This window comes from Myiozetetes cayanensis, unplaced genomic scaffold, assembly GCF_022539395.1.
Source record: "Myiozetetes cayanensis isolate MyiCay16 unplaced genomic scaffold, myiCay2020 scf4, whole genome shotgun sequence".
Classification (NCBI taxonomy): Eukaryota; Metazoa; Chordata; class Aves; order Passeriformes; family Tyrannidae; genus Myiozetetes; species Myiozetetes cayanensis.
The window spans coordinates 32564971-32587261 of record NW_026087631.1 but is presented as its reverse complement, the minus strand read 5'-3'; the positions used below and the strand labels follow the sequence as shown (position 1 = coordinate 32587261).

General features: G+C 42.7%; 3 protein-coding genes across 3 annotated transcripts; all 3 read right to left on the bottom strand.

The window, feature by feature from the left end:
* Positions 1-225: 225 nt before the first annotated feature.
* On the bottom strand, positions 226-4979 carry LOC126647167 (heat shock factor protein 5-like). The gene is made up of 5 exons (XM_050329129.1): positions 4887-4979; positions 4276-4329; positions 2159-2279; positions 825-1106; positions 226-448 (listed from the first exon to the last, which is right to left on the bottom strand). Exons 2-5 carry the CDS (start codon positions 4291-4293, stop codon positions 351-353), a joined length of 519 nt encoding a protein of 172 aa, XP_050185086.1. The 5' UTR covers positions 4294-4329; positions 4887-4979; the 3' UTR covers positions 226-350.
* A 2838-nt stretch (positions 4980-7817) lies between these two features.
* Positions 7818-8738, bottom strand: LOC126647509 (E3 ubiquitin-protein ligase Topors-like). Its single transcript, XM_050329808.1, has one exon. It carries the CDS (start codon positions 8736-8738, stop codon positions 7818-7820), a length of 921 nt encoding a protein of 306 aa, XP_050185765.1.
* A 2968-nt stretch (positions 8739-11706) lies between these two features.
* Positions 11707-21040, bottom strand: RIOK2 (RIO kinase 2). The gene is made up of 10 exons (XM_050329113.1): positions 20828-21040; positions 20038-20176; positions 19086-19202; positions 18003-18178; positions 16722-16810; positions 15863-16054; positions 15389-15481; positions 13946-14488; positions 12908-13001; positions 11707-12022 (listed from the first exon to the last, which is right to left on the bottom strand). The coding sequence occupies exons 1-10, from the start codon at positions 20891-20893 to the stop codon at positions 11861-11863; spliced, it is 1671 nt and encodes a 556-aa protein (XP_050185070.1). The 5' UTR covers positions 20894-21040; the 3' UTR covers positions 11707-11860.
* Positions 21041-22291: the final 1251 nt, after the last annotated feature.

The following is a 22291-nucleotide window of genomic DNA, read 5'->3' as shown; positions in this document are numbered from 1 at the left end:
GAATTATTTACACAGTGGATTGGGCTGCTTATCGAAAATCTGTGATTTCACTCCCAGCTTGACTGGAACTGGGAGATCTGCTGGGCATGCCTGGATATTTTGCCCCAGTCCCCCTCACTCATTCCCAAAATCTTCCAGCATCATAACATTTACATCTGCTAATTGCTGTGAATAACACAAATCAACACCCATTTCAATTTAAAAATTTTATTGCAAAGGGCTACAACTGTACTGCCAATACAAGCAAATATCAATTTCAGTTTAAAAACTTACTACAGATTGTTACAACACTCCTGACAATATATAAGTTTCAACTAGGACTGTGGACATGGATGGGACTGTGACCTTAATTAAATTCTTGGAGTGGCAACGACTTTCTCTGGAAGAGCTGGAGATGCCTCATGCCCTGGAAGCAACCCAGGAGAAGCTTCACTTGTCCTGGAAGCATCTAGAGGCAGATCCAAAAAAACGGATATTGAGTAAATATTGGTCATGTGTACGATTCCCTTGGCAGCAATTGTACTTCTATCAGGGACTCTAAAATCTCTGATCCTCTCAAGCAGAAAAAAAAAAAACAAAACACCAAGTTCTGGGGCTTTCCAGCAACAAATACCTTGTCTTTAGCTCTTACCTATCCATTCAATCCTCTTGAAAAACTGCTTCACTTGCAGTTTCTTTGGCAGGAGACAACTGCCAGAAACCTCAGTGCCAGGTCTTTCCCCTCTGCACACAACCCACGGAGTGCTCATGCCTGACCCATTCTCCCAGAGGTTTCCAAATCCCACATGCCTGTCAGACCCGCCCTCTCCACGGCCCCATCTCACCGTTCCTGTTGGCCGAGGGCGGATCTCTGCTCGGGAGTGTATCCAAGCGCTGCTGGGAGCGGCTGGGGGGACGCTCAGGCACCTTCAGGCCGGTCCCGAGGTTCTCCTTGTTGGCTTCCTTCAGCCTCTTGGTGTCCACAGGGAGCTCAGGGCTCTGGGGAGCGTGCCCTGGCCCCGCAGAGCCGCAGCTATCGCCACCTGATGGGGCCAGCCCTGACTTGGGCTTCGGCCTCTTCCTCCCACGCAGAGCAGCCCTTTTGGAGAGGTACAGCAGGTGGATATCTGGGAAGCAAAAAAAGGAAATACTGAGTCCACATGGGTCCTGGCAGCCCATGGAGCAGTTGTACTTCCGTCAGGGACTATAAAACATCACCGGAAGGCAGGCTCTCACTTGAGAATTCGGGTCCTGCTGTTTAAAGAATAGGAATCCAAGTTTTCAAAACTGGGAAGTTTTGAAGTACCTGATAAAGTCTCTGCACTTGCACTGCAAATGGCACCCACGAGGGCTTTAAACTGAGACAGTCACATTCACAACCACCACCCTGGCCTTGTTCTTTCTCTGTGCTGGCAGAGAGACCTCAGTCCTTGCTAAAATGATGGAAACTGATGGGCAATATGAGTTACTATCTTGCACCATTATCTGGCTCACTACCCTCTGAAGTGAGCAACAGCTTCTTCAACTCTGCCATCAGTTCTTGGGTGAACAGCTGGGAGGGAAAAGCTCCCTACAAGGACTGCAGGCTGTACCAGCTTTTCTCTAGAATGGATCCAAAGTGCTCTTAGGTCTCGCTAATTTGTGGACATTTAGGTTTTTCCTTTAGTTACTGGATTTGTCCATTGTTTGACCTCAGGTGTTCTGTTGCTTTCTTTTCTCATGTGTCTCAGAATAAGTATCATCAGACTGGAACTTAATTTAGTTAGTGATTTGAAACAGAAAGTTTGGACTTCTGCACTGACTTCATCAGTTTGGTGGGGTTTTTCCCTGTTGCTCGAACAGTCCCCTCATTACTCAGTGTTGCCTCTGTAGCACTATCACTCTGCAGCAAACACTGATGGACATCAGCTCGAAGTGGTGACATCTGGGTTGGTGACAAATCCCAGACTGTCAGGTTTTATTCACTGCTCTAATTCACACCCTTTTGCACAGAAGAGCACTGAGTATAAGCACATCTTGAGAAGTGCATTGGTGAGTGTTCTGTGAGGCTGTACAAGTACAGTATTTGAACTGAAGGAACAAGGAAGCACAGACACTGAATAGTATCTAAACTGCTGTGACCTCTCTTTCTGTCACAGTCAGGCTCAGACATGTCTGAACACCAGGACTCTCTTCTTACCAGTGTCCTCTGCTTCCGGGGAACTGTTCCCACAGCTCACATTGCCAGGAGAAGCTCTCTCTGCTGCAGCCTTGTTCCCAGACTCCTTTCCTGAAGACTCAGAGAGGATACTAATATTCTCCTCAAAAGAAAAACAAAACAAAATAAAACAAGACAAACACAAAAAAACCTCAAAAAAATCAAAGATCACTCAGTATTTTCTTGTAATCACTCAAAGGGCAAAATAATAACTGTTCTTCTCCACTCCAAAAGGATATGTAACACAAGGTGAACATCACCCACATGGTTTACATGACAAGTGTTTTAAACTCAGAATTAAGGTTGCAAAACTGAAACTCAGGCTCTTACAAAAGGCCTATTAAGCAAAACATGAAATCAGAAAACAAGAATACACCAAGTAAGGTTGTGTGTCCTCACAGTCTGAACTTTGCCCTTGCTTATCGCATGGACTGTAAGAAACCAGCCAGCAGAAATCCAAGTGCCCTCTTTGTCACCAACATGTGTGTCAGGAAGGGCAGCCCTCACTCAAGCCACTGTACAGGGCTGTATGGTGCAAAACTGCACACAAACCACAGATTTATGGCTGGGAATATCACCCTACACCCCATCCACTTGCTAAGACATTAAATCCTAATGTGTTGCATGCTCTTTGGAGTCCTCTGCTGCCCCTCCATATGTATTTTGGAGGAAAGTATCTACCAAACTGATGTATTTCCAGGATCACGTAGCAAAATCTGTTGGGTAAAACAAACCCAAAAGCTGGACAACCATGTTAGGTTTCTGTTCCACTGAGGAAGTGAAGGCCCAAGTTAAGCACCTGGAAATTACCTTTAGACAGAAAGATATTCTCACTATCACCTGTTCTAGATTATTCATCTCTTCTGTGAATAGCCATCAGTATGATAAAGAAGAATGGCTGTTCAGAGCCTGTAACATTTCCTCCAGGTAAGGAAAGACAAGTTTTTGAAAAGTAGTATGTGTGCTTCAAATAGAAGTACAGAAATACAGAAACTTTGGCAAAGTTGTATAATAATATGCAAAAAAAGACTTGTGCCAATACTGGAACTGAACACTCCAGGGGAGTCTGGGAAGAGGCAAGAGTTAAGAGAAAGCAGACGTCTAATCAAAAGAGGGAATCTGTCAAGCAAAAGGCCTAATAGTCCCTGAATTGTTCTTCAGCACAGAGTAAAACCTTGACCTCTTTAACCACTTCATATCCGGGATCAACATCTGCCTTCTCACTAGTCACACAGGTCAGAAGGCTTCAAAACACCTGCACCCCAACTCCATGACTCACACACTTAATCCCTGATTCCTAACGAGGAAGTCTGGGCCCCAAAGTCTGAACCTTCAACAGTGGAAAAGATAAGCTTCCCAAATGCAGTTCAACAGCTGACAGTGTTTAAGGAACAGGAGACAATACACTGAGAGGGCGCTAAGGAAGGAGTCCTGCCAACTCCGTGCTGGCACAGTGACCTGCTCCTCCCCACACTGCCCTGAGCAAAACAATCTTATCCAGCCTAGAGCTTTGCAGGGACTTGATCAGAATACACATCTCTTTCTAGGGAGATATCCAAGAGGAACATGAACTAATCATTGGAACACTGAGAGCAATAGTGGCCAGTTGCCATCAGCTAAGGATTTCCCAGCTAGAAACTTTACTGAAGGCATCAAGATACTGAGAGGACAATAAAACTGCACCTCTAGCACATACACAAACAGCTTTTTGTTCGTGGCTATAGGAAAGGTAGGTCTTACACAGCAGCAGCAAGTGCAGTCCAGATCTTGCTTTTCCTTTGTGTTCAAAACCAAAAGAAATAGACTTGGATTTGGTTAAGTTATAACCTAAAAGGTTTCCACTTCATCCTCACAGATACACCTGCACTATGTATTTTTCCCATGAAAATGAGCACCTGAACTTGGCCAACGCAGGCTAACATGTCTTATGCTCATTAATGTGGGATATTTTTGATTCCCTCTTCCTTTCAAAATCTTGCTTTACCAAGCAAATGCTTCACTGTCCATTAAAAGCTTAACATTAAAAAAGCTTAGCATTAAAAACAACACTAAAAAAACTCTTCAGTCCAGACCCCAGCATTGCTATCAAGTAGAGTTACCTCCAAAAAGGCAGCCATTTCAGGGCAGGATGATGAAAGCGTCTCCTCACACACCTGCAACACAACTTCAACAGCTGCTGATCTCAGGCTGATGGCAGCAAGGTCTCCACTGGCACCATGGTCACCACCGGCCACCGGTGTGCCAGTGCTGCCATTGCCCTCAGGCCCACAGAGCCCCCAATCGTCCTCAGACCCCCAGAGCCATAGCCGTCAGTCCCCGTCACCAACATCACCCTCATACCCCCAGTGCCGCCATTGCCCTCAGGCCCCCAGGCCCCCACTACCCTCGGACCCCCAGAGCCATCGCCCTCGGACCCCAGAGCCATCGCCCTCGGACCCCAGAGCCATCGCCCTCGGACCCCCAGAGCCATCACCCTCGGACCCCAGAGCCATCGCCCTCGGACCCCCGAGCCACCCCCATAGCTCTCAGCTCTCCGGTGCCCTCAGTGCCCGCGATGCCGCCACACCCCTCCCAGTCCCCCAGTCCCCTTAGCCTAAACCACCTCCCTCCATCTCTCAGTCCCCCTCAGCTCTCTCAGCCCCGCCGCTCCCCCTCTCAGCCCTCACAGCCCCACCGACTTCGCAGCCGCCCCGGGCCCCCTCAGCCTCACCGTCTCCTCAGCGGCTCCCACGTTCCTTCACCCTGCCGGGAGCCGGGGCTGAAGCCGCTGCTCGGCCCGGCCGGAGCTGGGCGGCGGCTCCTCGTCCCGGAGGGAGGGACTCGGCCGGCGGTGCGCCCTGGGGTGGCTCTGGACTTTTTTTACTTGTCAGATTTTAAACTTGCACACGTAATGTTTTAATTTAAATGGTAAGTTAGTTAAAGTTTGTTTGTGCTTTTTTGTTGCAATAACCTTTTCAGTAAAATAACAGCATTACTGATCAGCCAATACAGTTTAGGGAGCGTGAAAATTATTTGCAAATAGAATCCAGATCAGTTAAAGAAAATCTATTAGAGGAGTAGATGGCTGAATAAACAAAATTAAATGAGAAATAATTCTGAGTTGTATGTTGGGTCAGTCCTTAATGACAAGTTCTCCCCACATAAAGTTCAGCTGAACTCTGTTGCCTTTAGTGTTTTCAGGAATTTTTGGGAGGCTCTGGATGTGAACCTATGAGGTGGGAAAACAAAGGGGATTTAAGTGTTTAAATAATGCGGACTTCTACCATCTGTAAATTTTTCCTGTAGTATATCTACATATTAGCACAAATGTTTGTTTGCCCAGAGTCTAATCACTGCTTTTTTTACTGCTTTCCTGAAATACTGATTACTTTGCTTCATGATAATGTGTAATTGAGATGTTACTGTGCAATTTTTATACTTCATGCTTTTAGATCGAGCCATTGGATCTCTATCTTGTTCATATATACAACTAATACATGTATTTCTTGTATTTAATTTTCTACTCGACAAGCGTTAATACAAAATTGGAATAAATTTGTATGTAGCATTTTTTGAAATACAAGGAACAACAGCTTTTATGTATGTGTATTTATTTATACAAGTATCCATGTTTTTGAAAACAGATTTTGTAGTAATCTTTCCTTTTTATACTGTTTTTCAAATATAAAATCAAGCATGTATTTAGTGAAAAAAATGCCTTCCACAATGGATCATAATGAACTCAGTGAAAGTTCAGTCCTTTGTCAGCTGCTTTAGGAACAAAAAACATTTTCTGCTGAAATCCTAGTGACTGCTCCTTTATTTTTATTATGGCTTATGACTCTCCAGCATGGGCCCTCAGCCCCTAAGAACTGCTAAGCTTTTGATTGTGGCATTGTAGTTGTGACTGAGAAATCTGAAAATGAAGAAAAAAGTAGAACAAAAGAATAGGTCAAATTCAGAATCAACTCAATCAATCAAAATATAAAGAAATACATTCACCGTGAAAAAAGGCCCTTAATTAAGGATGAATTTGTGTAGTATTTATGAGAACTGGGAATTAATGGAGGAAAGAGATTTAATCAGAAAGAGCTGATGGAGTCTCTAACAGAAATCATTCTTTCAGAAGGCTCAGTTTTGTGACAAACTTGTCTACTCTTTGATCTTTGATTGCTACAGTTGATTACACTTAGCTTGGTGGGGATGTGGTGGACACTGGCTGGGTAGAAGGCATTGAGAAAAAATCAAAATACATTACCATAGGCAAGATTTAAATTTAAAAAAAAAAAAAAAAAGGGGGGTTTTGCTTGTTTGTTTGTTTCTGTGGGGTTTTTTTGGATTTTTTTTATGAAGTGACAGCAACTTTTTAGCATTTTACAGTAACAGTATCTTCCAGTCCATCGACATTTAGCTCACACTTCACTAAATGTTGGGAACTGTAGTTACCAGTTGGTCACTGAGAATTAAATTTGGGTTCTTCTTTTCAATTTCTGAGTATCTGTAATAATGATAAGAATATTCTCCAGTTACCCTACAATAACAGGTTTCTCTGCTGTGAGTGTATATAAAATTTGGAAACTAGTTAGTCATCTAGTACTATTTAAGCAATGGTTTTCTAATGCAGAAAAACCCCTTCTCTGACCCACAGCAGTTGCAAGATTAAATCTTTTTAAAAGAATGTTTAGACATTCTTGTCAGAAAGAAGATAAAAATGATAGGAAAATATGCATGAAAATGTTTATTCTAGCCTTATCTGAAGCAGCGTGTCAGCATCTAATGAGCCCTAATGAAAATGAAGATCATCTGGAATGAACCAATCAAGACAAAACCAAATAACAAACTGACCAAACAAAGAAACCCCAGACAGAGAAGCTGAAGACACTGATATCTAAAACTGTTTTCAGGGTGCTGGCATCTGCCTCTGCCTGGCTGCTGGCCTCTGGCAACCCTTAGTTCTTTTCTATGTCCGTGTCTCCATGATTAGCAGGCTGGGTAGAGATGGCTCATCCTGGTGCTGGTCCTTCTTTTCAGGATACATTCTGATTCCTTATTCTAAGCAGGATTTATGCTTACACATCTGTTGACCCACACTCGGTTTTTATGCTTTGTCCTAATCTATCTCTCCTCCACTGAAGGGAGGGATGTTGTAGGAGCTGTGTCAAAAGCCTTACAGAATTCCAGACCAGTGGCATTTGCAACCTTGTCCACTGGGACAGGGTCAGGCCATCATAGAAGGCCACCAGGTGAGGTGGCCTCCTCCTAGGAGCATGTTCTTGCCACCCAGATTCCTGTGGGGTGAGTCCTGTCTGCAGGCAGCCCCAAACATCTGACAGGATGACCACTGTTTTAGAAGCCCTTCCCCCACAGCAGCTGCAGCGGGATTTCCTGTGTGAGGAGGTGCTTCTGGAATGGCCCTGGGAGCTCTGGGGGCCCTCAGATGACTGTTGGGCCTGAGGGACAGGGAAAGGCACCATAAGAGGGAGAAAGCAGCACCTCAAGACTTTGTCAGGGAAATAGTCATTTATTTGCTTCTGCTCAGCTAAAGAATTTCTGGAGCCCTGCTGCTGCCAACCTGCGAGGCCACCTCTTGCTGGGCTAAGGAGAATCCTGGGGGCTGGGGACCCTCCTCTTTGAGGGTTGCTGGGATCCCCTGGGTGAGTAGTCAAGGAGCGGAGGGGCTGCGGCTGCTGCCCTGGGCACAGGGACCCTCTGGCTGCTCTGGCCCCTCCCGGGGCTGGTCCTGCTCTGCAGGGTCAGGCACAGCTCCAGGGCAGCTGGGACTCCCTTGGAAGCCAGTCTGTGATGTATCAGCTCCCTCCTCTACCTTGGAGCCTGCAGGGCTGGTGGTAGGAGTTCTCTCCTGGGAGCTGCTGGAGCTGGGTCTGGCTGCAGGCCTGTTGTCCTCATCTCTGGCCTGGTGGAAGCCCTGCAGTCTCTGTGCCTCCTCGCTGCACTGGCCCACAATGACACTGATGATGTCATGGATCAGTGGTGCTGTGTGCCTGCTGAGAAGGGGCTCCAGGACCTCCACCAGGACCTCAGCATGCAGCCCACAGGCGCAGAGACCATGCAGGATGGATCCCTCTGCAGCCTCTACCCTCCACCACTGCTCCCCGTAGAGTGCAGCCAGCCTCTGGCGCAGCCAGGATCGTGCAGGGTCCAGGAGGTGCTGTTGGCAACGGAAAAGTGCTGCCCACGCCTCGGGCGGGATGCCACCCACGGGCTCTGGCCCTGCATCCTCCTGCCCAGCTGGGGACAGTGTTCCCTGTGGAGAAGGTGGAGTGGGCACCACAGGGCGCTGGGGGCTGTTCTCGGCCAGGCAGAAGTGAGATCTCCCTGCCCGGCAGTTGGTCTCCAATCGCTCCTCGGGGGCTGTGATTTCAAACTGGATGTAGTCCTGCTCGCCCCGCTCAGAGAACCTGACAGTTTCCACTGGCTTGCTGCAAAGTGGGCACGCTGGGTTTGTCTTTGCCCACCGCAGGATGCACCCCAGGCAGAACTGATGGTGGCAGGGCAGAGTGGAAGCCACGTCATTCCGAGTGCTGTGGCAGATGGGGCAGCTCCACTGTGTCTCCGTGGCCATGTCTGGTCCCAGCAGGCTGGGGGGAGCAGAGGTCCAGGAGCTGCTCCCACTCACAGGCACTGTAGAGCTGGAGCCAGTCTGACCCAGGCTCTGGCAGCACCCAAACGAGGGACATGACATGACATCACAATCTGTCCCCTCGTGATGTCACAATCTGCTGATCAGTGGTCACAATCTGCCACTCAGTCTTGCACCTGAACATGAATAGCAAGGAACACAAGGTCACAATCCATTCCCTGGTGATGTCATAATCCACCACCCAGTGATGTATCCACCAACCAGTGGTGTCACAATGGGACGTCCATCCCTGCATTCCCTTGTGCCTTCACACACACATCTTGATCTTAAGTTTTTTGCTCACAGGGAGCTGAAAGAAAAGCAAACTAAAGGAAAGTGAAGTAGCTTGTTTCTACTACTGAGATTTCAATTATTCTCCTCCGGTCTACAGCTTCCAGTGTCTCCAACTAAATAGTTCTTGCATGCCATTTAGTTTTTTTCATATCTAACTAGCTCAGTAACCAGTTAACTATTTACCAACTTAACAGCTCCCAAAACAAAATAACAATTATGATTTCAAGTTAATCATAGTCAAAGGCTTAAAATCTTCTCAAAGCTACAACTATGGATTGACCATTGTCCAGATATATCCAATATATATACTGGATGTATTTAGTATTGTGGCCAACAAAAGGCAAAGGGTTGTATGAAATAAAACTGGCTAAAAGATGTATTGGATCAGATAATGTATCAGTAATATTTTCTGAAAGACTAATATTGCTTTGTAATAATTCTGAAGGTCCTCAGACTGCTGTTGAAAGTGCAAGCATTCCCCAGGCTGTTAAAGGACTTTTGGAACACATGACTTCAAATAAGAACTGTTTGTCAAATCCTTTATAAAACGTATGGAAAACTTTTTGCAAAATTTGTATTCCTGAACAGAACTAAGATAATTGTGCCTACATTGTATTCTTCACTACTGTCAGTGGGAACTAGGTATTATATGCAGGTAAGATTCATGAAATGATGTTTTAGAGGCTCTGGACTACAAAAGCCCCATGAACAGGCTTAAACTGAGTCAGCCTTCAGTCAGGGGGATTCAAGAATTAGTGTCTGTTACTTTCAACATGGTGCCCTTTGAACTTCTTGATACTATTCAGCCTTTAGGTTTTAATTATGTCATTAAATCAGTGCTTGCTAAAAGGATTTTTTTCCTGTTACTACCTTTTTTCTTTTTTTCATACTGCTAGCTAATTGTGTAAACTCTCATCTCTTCAGAGGGTCACCACTACCAGACTGCCAGAGATGTAACTCAAGAGACTCCTATTTTGTGGGTGAAAAGGGAAAAAGGCTATACTTCAATGATTCTTCAATAAAATAATAATTAAAAAAATCCATCTTTACAGCTCCTGCTGCATTTTAAATAGCCAGTTGCAAATGCAATAAAGGTTTTAAGACTGAAATAGAAAAGCCTATTTTCTGAAGTATTCACTACTGAAAAAAAACTGCTTACCTTACAAGCCACCAAAGTTATTTTCGTTACATCTTACCTGAGCTGAGATGTTGGCCATCGAATTTTGGGACACAGTAGCCTGCATAAGGGTTTAAAATGCTGCTGGAGGCTGGGCCATCTGGTCTCCCCACATTGCAGGGAGCAACACAGAACAACTTTACCATTTACTAACTTATGCTAAATATATTCCATTTCAACATATACGTCTGCACCACAGCTTTAGGATTTGTTCACAACACTTTTCATAGAATGTAAAGGTTGAGCATCCTACAATTAGGGCAGCAATAACAGGGCTTGTTTAACAAGACACACGATAAAGTTCATATTATTTAATGTCAGTAACTTCACTTTATAAGCCAAACTAAATGTTTAAGGCTTTTCCTTGGGAATAAAAGTGTATCTGATGGCCTTTCAGAGACTAAAAGGTATTGAAATACTATAAAAATGTAATACTCCAATTCTATACAGCATGTAAGCATTGTGAAATATCCTGATCATGAGGGAGTTACATTTTTCCACTTTAATCTTTTCCTGAAGCTTTGCATAGGTACTAAGGATAATTTTTTAAATTCCTTTTTAGCCTTACTATAAAAACGCAGAACTGTAAAGCCAAAAGAAATGGAAGTATCTGTGACAACTGAGTCATAGGTCAAGACTGGTACTAACAAAGAGCTTAGTTTTCCTGAAACCTTACATAATTTCTGATTGCAAGGTGGACAGTAAGGGATGAACAAGTAAACTAAATTTTGGACTTTTTTACTCTGATGAGTTTAGTGAAGTTGCCACTGACTTATGGTACTATAAGTGAGAAAAGAATCTCATCCAAATGCTTCAATCACACTCACAGAAAAATGTTTTCTGATGGGAAGGTTTGGCATGTTTATTTTCACTAGCCACTTCCTTCAAATCATTATATACATATTCTGTGTTCAGAAAGTGTAGTGGCCTTCACTTAACAGATGTATCTGAATAATCAGATTCCAAATGAGAACAAGAATTGAATCCTTTTCCATGGATTGTAATGTGATAGGAGTCAGACGGTATGCAGAGCATGTCTGGAACCGATTCCACGATGACTCCCCACATGCACAATCTGCAGCCTTTAGCACATTCTAAGGGGGTGAAATGGAGGGTGAAGCAGAGTGGAGAACCCATGGTCAGGCTCTATTGAAATCCTTATGTAAGATATCAGAGTGAAGGAAAATATGAGAATTGTTGGCTTCAAAGAAGGCATCTTCATCATATGCATGTACTTAAATCTTGTGTAATTGCAGAAATTGGTTTTAAAAATTTACCTTCTTTCCCTTTTAAGAGAAATCCTCTGCACTACAAAGTACAACTGATTTACAACGAGATGCTTCTGGAAATCACTGCCATGATCTTAACCAGTACCACTAATACAATGTAAATTACAGTCAACAGTTTTGACCAGAAACACAAAACACAATCCCTCCCAAGTCAAAATCTCAGGAACCAGAATGAGGTTTATTAATTTCCAGAAAAACACTGGGTTTGCATAGAAGAGACTGCTCAATTATTAAAGACGATAATTGGTAAATTAGCTTTATTCTTTCTGTATACATTTCTCATGTTCCACAGGACCTTTAATAAATTATCCCCAGAAATTGGCTGCTTCCAAGCTTGACTTGATGTTGTGCATATTTTCCCTGCGTTGTTTGGTATAAACATTTGCTTCTCCCTTTTGCAGTCGTTGCTTCAGAGCAGCCTTTTGCTGCTTGGTCAGCTGACGTTTTATCTTCTGCTTCACCAGTTCCTACAAGCAAACAATTCAGCATCAGAACTTTCTTTAGACCATTTAGCACCACAACACAACAACAGCCCTTTCTCATAACCAACATGAACATGATGTGGACTGCAAAAAGGATGGGTAGAGGTGCTTCCTTGTAAGAAAATCATAAAACAAATCAGCTGACAGAAAAGGAAGATTCTCTGCTGTGGACAAAGTCTGCAAGGAATGCTGCCTGCGTGTTAAATGCCACACCCCAAGGACTCCTAGCATCTAAAGGGGTTATCTATGCTATGGTCTTCTCCCAGTCTTAGGTCTAAAAAATAGCACTTTAAGTCCTGCCTTACAGAGTTTTAAGTGTCTTTTGTTACAGAAATGATAAAGGACCAGCACCTCTCGATGCAAAACACATTACTTCCACAAAAATGTAAGAGGTGATAATATTCTAGAACACTTCAGGTCCAACAGTAATTATTTAGTTTGTGCCTATTTTTTTTAGCACCTTGATTTTTCTAAAGTTTAGATTACAAAGATCTGAGTGCTTCTAATGGAAAACAACAACTTGCCACAAGTGTTCCTAAGACAGATGGGCAGTCAGGAGTGATTTGCAATTCCTGCTCCAGTTTTCCCATTGTGAGGCTCTTTCCTGTAAATATTCACAAGGTCAAGACTGTCTCCTGCCTCCACAGTATAAACACTGAAAAACACTGACTGCCATTTACACAAAACTGCAGTAGTTTTATGAAATTTCATGTTAGGTGCACCTGTGCTTCATTCTGCTATGGATGACATGGTAACAGTGTTTGTAAACATGATAAATGCCAGAGGACAGTTTAACAAATAGGTGCTGGCAGCTGTGTGCAATGTAACAGGGTCTGAGAGTAATAAGAGCAGAAAAACAACAATATTTACCGGAGGAATGGTGGAGCAGCTCCCAACACTTCTCACTGATGAGATACTTTTAGTCCTTGTTCTGTGCCCAGCAACAGGAGCGACACACTCCTCACTAACAGAACACATAAATCAATGTATTATTCCACTAGCAAGACCTTTGCCTTTTTGAGCACTATGTTTGAGTCTTAACCTTCTGGCATATAACCTGAAAACTCACAACAGAACATGCCTAGTGCTACAAAACGTTTCTATTTTAAATTATTAACACTAGTTTTCCAAAACAGGCACTTCATGAAAGGAAGAAATTTGTTGCACAACAGTCACATGTGTATCAAGTAAACAAAGAGAAGCCTCAGAGCACTAAAAAAAAAGTTTTAGATTGTGCACAATGTTTTGACAAGTCATTTAACTGAAAAGCAAAAAAACAGATGAGGAGTGTTAGCTTGATCTATGCATCCAGATACATGGCAGGCTGGCAAACTCAGGAATTAAATTTCACATACAAGAGGCTAGTCAGAAGGTAAGCAGGAATTTCTAAGTATGTTGAGAGAGGAATTAAAAGCTAGAACAACACATGGTGCAATGTATTTTAATACTACAGTCCAAGCCACTTGTTTTGGCTAACTTCAGCTGAGTAAGCAGCAGAACACTTTGACACAGAGTATCTGAATTATACACTTACTCATAAAAGTTATTAAGTAGTAGTATTTTAACATAAAGAACTCCTCCACTAGCAATATTAACTGAAATAAAAAGGGGGAAAAATTTATATATATGTTATATATATATGTTGTATATATATATATAAAAAATTAAGTTGGTCTATGAAGTGTAACACCTGTTTTCTCATTAGAAACTATTACAGAGCTAGACAATCATGAGACCAACAGGAAAGATATTCACATAAATGTTTTCAAAATAAACTGCATTTTTAGTCTTCAGTTCAAACAAGGGCAGCTGAAGAGCAGTCCTTCTTGAGCTGCTTGATAAATTCACGTTTACCGGGAGGAGGGGAGGAACCACATCCACTCCTAGATAGTAATTATGAATCTTTACCTGTAATGCCTGAACTCCTGATTTAAAGTTGACGAGTCAACCAGCTCTGGGCACTCATATTCGTTCTCCTTGTCCTTACAGGACCCTCTCTGACCCCTCTGATCTTCCATTTCCGCAGCATTTTTGTTTATGCTTTTGCCTTTAAAAGAAGTAAACGCAGAACTCTCTGCATCTTCACTGCACTTCCAAAGCACAGCTTGCCCTCCAGCTTTCTCCAAGGCTGAACTCAATTCTGCCATACTCAGCCTTTGTGTATTTTCTCTACTTTCAGCTGTATCAGCCTCTTCCTCACTGCTACACACGGCATTGTCAGAGGTCCTGCTTTCAGAGAAATCACCCACTTCATACGTGAAGTCTTCATTATTTTCTCCATCTTTGCTGAAGAAGTTGAGCTCATTCTCAGCATCTTCTCCAAGCTCTAGTACCTCTGTTGTGTTGTCATCCTTGTCAGAATCTGGTGGATAAAGCAGGTCGTCATCATCTTCCTGCATTTCTTTTGTGTAGCCACTGGCAGCAATCTCTTTATCAAGAGAACACTCTCTCCTGTAAAAGAGGAATGTTTGTTTTTAATAGGCTAAATTATCAAGCTACCAAAGTGCTACATTTTGGATAAAAATGCTAATCAAGTTAGACTGTAATTACCTATACTGTTAACAAAGAGCACATACTCTGCTGAAACACACAGGATAGCGCTGCACTTTACGCAAAGTATAAACACAATGAGAGAAGAAAACTTCTACAGAAGATGATTCCATCTCCACAACCTGCATTTATGTTTATTTACAGGAAATTATTTTATTTTAGCAGAAAAACCATTTTAAGTTCAAAGTATGCTGAAGCACACAGAGTAATAAAGAGTCGCACAGAGAGCGACTCAAGTGTGGGACCGCTTTGGAAAAGTGCTCAGAATGAAATGAAGCCATTTTCAGTGCAACAGCTTCGATCTTAAAATGAGTGAAACACTGCTTAACTTCTCCAAAGGGAAAAAAGATATTACGAAGAAAAGTTTGAATGTAATGCTTGAAGAGGCAGTCACCATATTTATGAGCATTTTAAAAACAGAATTAAAACTGAAACCCAGATTAATCCTCAGTATACCAAAACTGTCGAATAGGCTGATTCTGCATCACTGTTAACATTTGTTGGACATTTATCATTTGGATTAAGCTTTCAGATTGATCTCTCTTCCTTAGTTGCAAGAAGACAGACAAAGGAGGCAGCACAGCATTTCAAAGCACACTTTAGCTTCTGAAGACTACTTACAGTAATTTTGCTTGAAGAAAATACAATAGGAATGACAAAAATATACTTTTAAAATTGCATAGTTAGGCCTATTTTTTTTTAATCCTTGTACATGCATCTCTCAAGGCACCCATTCGTTTTCCACAAAACCAACACTAATGCCATAAATAACAGAACTCAAATTCATCTGGTTGTTTCTACCTGATGTCTTTGAATGTTGGGAATAGCTCACTCTCATAGTTGAAACGTTTCTTAAAGAATTCCTTAATACAGTTAACATCTCTGTCAAAATACCTGTAAAAAGCACAGAATTTACAAACAAACAAAAAAATCAATGAAGTCTACTGCAATGAGAAACTTTTACCCTACATTTCTTGTCTTTTACTGCTTTTTTTTTTCTTTAATTATTTCTATCAGTGACCCCAAGACAACAATCTAGGAAAAGAAACTGTATGCAGTTTAAATTTGTTTCCTAACTGAACAACATTATTATTTCTGAAAAACAATTAATTATGTATTTATTCTACAGAGACATTTCTACCTATTCTTTGGAATGTTACTTGTGCTGCAAGACAACAGTGATAGAAAAAGAAACAGACTTTTGGAAACAAGCCATGGTTGACTGTTTGCTGTCATCAGCATTTACTCAGAAAACACCTTTAAATTGGAACCCACCACTCGGCATTTGCATGTGATGTTGACATCATCTGAGGGAAATCAATCAAAGTGGCATGATCCTCATTATCCAAGATGAGATTAAATTCATTGAAGTCCCCATGAATCAGACCATGATTGGCAAGTTTTACAATCAGATCCATTAATTCACTGTAGACAGCAGCAGGATCTTCCATGTGGTGCACCTGGCACCTGAAAAGTAAATAAAATATTCTGAAATTTGGAAGACTTAACTTAAAAATACAGACAAGTTATATGAAATATATCTGACAGAATGCCAGGGTAATTCAAGTTAAAAAGGCCCTCAAGTCTCAGGTCCAATACCCTCCTCAAAGCTGAGTCAGCCCTGAGACCAGACCAAATTGTTTAGATCTGTGTCTAGTTGGGATAGAAAAATTAGAGGGATGGAGAGAGACTGTGCAACCTCTCCAAGCAACCACTGCCTCTCTGTCCTCAACAGGGAAAAATGTCTCCTTATACTCAGGTAAATCTCATTTATACTCACACTCACTGCCTCCCATCAAGCACCACCGTCATAATGCACTGTTTAAATATTGGATCAGTAAACTTTTATGTCTCTGCTGTTCTAGGTAATCTTATGGTCTCAGTAGAAATAAAGTAATTAAGGAATAAATTCCTTTCTTGGACTAAGAAAAAAAGCATTTCCCTGAATAAAAATCTAAGAGAAGCAAAACCGTATCAAATAGAATACTAGTGAGCATGGGCTGGAGGGCATTATTCAGCATGGTGAAATCAGAATTCATTCACAAGACAAGGAAAAACCCTAGCCCTGTTACCTTTCTTAACTTAGCATTGTTAGGGTCTCTGTAACACAGCGAATTAAACCTTCACTACTTACAAAGGATAGCCATCAACAAGTTCCATAACAACTGCGTGCCTGTTGTAGTCTATGGGTCTTGGAACAGGAAAATTTCTGTCATGCAAAGCCTGGAGAGAGGCAACACAATGAAATATTAAATAAATATTAAATAAATAACTAAATAGTTAAGGAAACATCACAAATATTGACATCTAAGTTCATTTTTAAGTATTAATAATCAGCATTACACCACACTGAAGATTAACAAAAGGTAGGTCATAATATTTTGAAGCTCTTCTGTTTGCCTTTTCTAATGCACATTTATCCATTCACTCGATCCACTCAACTTTTTTATGGGTTCATTCTCTTTTTACTCATTCTGTTGTTACCAGTGAATTTTTTTCTAAGACAGAGTCTCAAGTCAAAATAATAATAATATTACACTTTTTGTTATTTAAGTATTATACTACTACTGCTTTTCAGCACACCATTAATCCACCCTCAACCTTCTGTTCAGAGAAACGTGACCCCCCCAGTTATATTCCCACAAGTTCTGACCACATAGTGCCTTACCAGTTGAACCATCTAAACCAAAAAAGAGGTCCTAATAAGGGTATTAGTCCTTTCTCTCTCTGTGGAGGCCACTGGTAGGGCCCATCACAGGGGTTTCTTTGGAGAAAAAAGAAAATCATATTTCATATATATACTATTCTTGAACAGCACAAAAAGAGAAAGGAAAACTAGTTTTTAATAAGTAGTTTCCACTATCATATTTCAATCCCTGTACACTGTGTTTTTTTCAGCAGGTCAAAAAACCCATAACCCTGACAGTGGCAATATATTCTTGGAAATTAAATCTTTCCCCACAGTGCAGGACAAAGTGTGCCTTTTCAGATCAAAACACTTGTCTGGACTAAAAGATTTCCCTCAACAGCACAGCAACAGCTGAAAACACAGTAAATTAAAAGATAAAAGAATTTTAAGAAACTTCAGCTGTTTGCAAGCTTCTGCAATGAATTTTAAATGAAAAACTGCAGAGCTGGTGAAACATAGACTATCTACCCATAAATAACAATGTCAAACTCAAATTCACTGACATTGTGGTTCTGTTCCATGTGATTTCCATGGCAAACTTATGGAAATCATACTGAACATACAGTACTGAAAGTCTTTGAAATGTTTATTTTAAGTCCATCAGGGGCATGAAAAAAATAAAACCTAAATCCTACCAGTCCTGAAAACACAGACCGATCAAACGGCAGTCTGAAAGGCACCTTCCAGTCTGTTACACCACTGCTGACGCTGTGAGTAGCCACCTACCTTCATGTAGGCAAACTCCTTCATTGCCGCTATCCTAGATAGATACAGCCACGACATTTTGTGTCTGTGTTTGTGGTAGTCTCGTTTATTCTTCAAACTGCGGAAGGAGGTTCTTCCAAGGCGGTGTAATTTCAGCGCAAACTGTTGCTCCTCTTCGTTTGCAACAATATAAATGTCTAGAAGACACACAAGGGCACAAATCTAGGGAACAAGTGATATCTAACAAGCCACGGCAACTTTGTTACTTCTCACCATTTCTGGCATGGCAAGTTCTACTACAGTAAAGGCAGCTGAATTTACAGCTCACATATCTGAACATGAAGAAGTTACTGTTGAAGAGTTCATGTTATTCCACTAGAAGAAATACTGATGTGATGTGGAACATGTTTCAGAGTTCACCTTTTCAGAGAAAATCTTTCAGCTTAAGATTCCTACATTGAGGTGTAACACTCCTGGATATCTGCATAGCAAAGGGCTCTTCTTGAGGGGAATCCAGGGCAGATGCTCTTCTTAATCACACTCTGGAGGAGCCACTCCTTTCTGCTAAGTGGACAACCTATCCAAGGGGGCAGACTCCTAATTTAAACACTGTTAACAAATGGCCCATGTTTCATTTCAAGTATTTGTCCCCCAATAACCCCCTTCTCTAATTACAGAAGTTACATCCTGTGTCAAATTACACGAACATAGGAGGAACCAAGACAGTATTCCAAAGGTTTTGAGCCTATTTTACTTTACTGCCCTATTTTTAAGTGGGATGAAAAAGCTGAAACTTTGTTTTTGCTAAAATGATTTGAAACTCTTCACAAAGCAAAAAACAAGCAGCATCTGCCTGCAAAGCACCTTTTTAAGTTATGAACTAAGAACCAGACAAAATGGGCAAACAACAAAAACGTTCTTGTTAAGAAATATTCAAATGTAGCCAAAAGCCTCACGTACCATTTCAACAACTGACCTCGGTGTTTCACAGATTAACTGATGCAACCATCCAGAGGAAAGCTCACCTAATTTCTAGCAAAATATTTGCAATATTAAAGCTGTGTCTGCTTAAGAAAAAATTATTAAAAATGTTATTTTATTTACCTGATTCTTTGCCAACACCCATCTGGTTTCCTACAGAAGTGATGACTTGTCTCGAAGAGAGCGTTTTCAGAGCCAGGTAATCATATCCTGCATTAGTTAACCGGTAACCCTGGACAGCTGGGTAGAAATAAACCACAAAATAGTTCATTCCTTATTATGCATACATCACATTTAAAATAAGCCTCATTTTAGTCTTGCTTCAGCTTACACCCAAGTAATGTTTCACCCCTTGGCTCATCAGTCCAATTTGACTGAAAGGTAAAGATGTTTGAATTTCCACAACTTGTGAAAAATGACAGCTGTGCAATAGACAGAAGTGCTGCCTCTCTCTAAAAGAGGCAATAGCAGTACCTTAAACAGCCTGAGAAAAGTCAGCATTTGTGAAGATGCACATACAGGAGACACAGCAGGGACCTGGGATTGTTGTGATAAACTACAGAGACCCTTAATCCTCTGAAGAACTGGGACAAAAGGAACAGGTATTTCCTGCAGACTCCCCCAATATGTTTGCAGGGCCAGATGCAACTAGAAGGCTGAAGGGAATGGGGAAAGGCCTGCACAACTTGCCACATGGCAAGGAATAAAAACTGCTTCAGTAGCTGTTCCTGGGGGTGAAATGTCCAAGGACTCTGCAGTCTGTTCAAGAACTGTAAGGATGAAACTCATTTGGGTTGATTCCTACATGCATTTGAACATTGCTTTAACTGATGATTCTTTTTATTTTATTCTGAGCAAAAAAGCAAGTGAACTGTCCATCTCTTTCCTGCCTGTCATCTCTGTAGGTACACACAGCTCAGCAGACACAGCACTTGGTGCTGCACAAACCCGCATTCCCAGGGCAAGTCCAAGAGAAGGCAACACAACTGCTCACATATCCCAACCTGTTGTGCAGGTACAACTGCGAGGCACTTGGAACTGAGAGAGGGAGTCCCAACACAAAACTCAAACTCACTTTTGGTTCGTTCATAAGCCAGAAGTTTGTGCTTCACCAGCTCCCTCAGAATTTTATTGCAGCCTCCGTGTTTGAGGTTGGCAATGGAAGCAATCAAGCTGGCAGGAACTATTTCATGGTTCTTCATGCCCATTTCCACCTAAAAAGAGATAAACAAAAATAATCTGTCAGCCAATCCAGCCTGGGGAATTCTTCAGTTACAGCCAGAAGATGAGAGTGGCTGATTAGATTTTAGTCCCAGCCACCATGAGCAGAGACATGGAGATGCTGATGATGTAACCTTGCCGGGGCTGTGTGACCCCTTGAGCATCCCCAGTGACCCGCTGAGCATCCCCAGCAACCACCCCTTGGGCATCTTCCATGATCACCTGGGTATCCCCAGTAAGAATTCCCTAAGAATTCCCACGGACTACCCAGGGCCCACCAGGCATCCCCAGGGACCACTAGGGACCCCTCAGACATCCCGAGTGACCACCTGAACATCCCCTGGGCATCCCCAGCAACGCCTGGGCACCCCCAGCGACCAGGCGGGACCCCCTGGGCAGCCCCGGTGACCCTCTGAGCATCCCCCGGCACCCTCTGGGCACTGCCAGCGACCCCCTCAGCACACCCAGCACCCCCCTGCCCTCACCGCTCCCTCCCATCGGGGCGGCCGAAGGAGATTTCGGCCCGACCAGGTCCCTGCCCCTCAGGAATTCCCAGAGTGGAGCCCCGGGGGAGGGGAGAGGGGGGTTGCGCGGACACCACAGCGCGGGTCCCACCCGGCCCGGCCCGGCCCCGCCTCGCTCACCGCCGTCAGCACCCTGAAGTGCTCCCGGGACAGATACCGCAGCATCACCACGTTCAGCTTCCCCATAGCCACGGCGCGGGGGGCGAGGAGGAGGAAAAACAGGAATAAAGAGAAACAGGAATAAAGAGAAAGAGGGAAAACAGGGAGGAGGAAGCGGAGCAGGAGGGCAGGGAGCGGGACGCGTGCGCACAGCGACCCCCGTGTGGGTCCTGGCAGCTGCGTGGGCGCTCCACGCTCAGATCAGCTCAAGATCTTTGTGCTCTTCCCTCCTCACCGAGCCGGGATCGACCAGGAGCCGAAACGGAGCCAGACGCCGCTCCTAAATCGGCGTCTCCTCCCTTCCATCCCTCTCTGCTGCGGGGGGGAAGTTGTTTGTGCGGCGCGCACGCATCTGCCAGGACCTGCCCCAGGAATGGCCGCTGCTCCGCCATCACGTGACAGCCTGGAAAAATGTGGGATTCCAGGGAATCGGTGTCAATTGCGGTGGAAAAGAGCTCTGAGGGCATTCAGCCCAGCCTGTCATCTTACACCACCCTGTCAGCCAGACCGGGGCACTGAGTGCCGCGTCCAGTAAAGCGAAACATAAGTAAACATTGCATACATACGTATACAGTGATATATAAACATGCAAATGTATAAACATACAAAATATAAACATACAAACGTGTAACATAAGGGATAATTTCTCTATTAGAGAAGGGTTGTAAAATTAGATATTATCTTCTTTTTGTATTAGAAAAAAGAGCTTTAGGATCTCCAGATAATACCATAGCAATACTATAGAAATATTTTATCTGCTTATAAGTGATGTAATATCAATTATATTAAAACGTGTGGGTGCAAACCTTGGAGTCCTGTTTTTGGAAAAGAGCTGCTTCTGCTGTTCCAGCCAGAGGAAAATGAGAATATGCTTATAATGGACAGCAGTACTGGTGGAGAGTGGAATTTTGCTAAAAGCTACTGAGCCCACATTAAACATAGCTTCTTTCCTCTTTCATTTAGAGCTGCCCTCCAATTCCTTTTTAGGGTATTATTAAGTTACCTAATCCATCACAGTAGTCTGTGTTATGGAAAATATTGCATCACAGGAGCTGTTTAGAAATGGTCATATGGGACCAGTAGAACAGTATTAAAAATTCAGGCTTAAAATGAAAACTGCCAGCTATATAAAAATGGTCAAGTCTTCATTATGTGTTTAACATGAATATTCAAAATCTTTTACCGCTAAACTCCCATTAATTTTGATATTGCATATCAAAATCCATCTTTGGGCTCACAACATTACTTGCCAAAAATCTTCCTTTTTTTTTGTTTTTGGTATGAAGAAGTTTGCATACAAACATCAATAGTAGATCATCTTGTTTCATACATTATGTACAAAAGTGCACTGATTTGACAGGCATGAAAGTTGTGTAATTTTAAATTTCAGTATAATTCATGAGTGTTTAAAGGAATACAAATGTG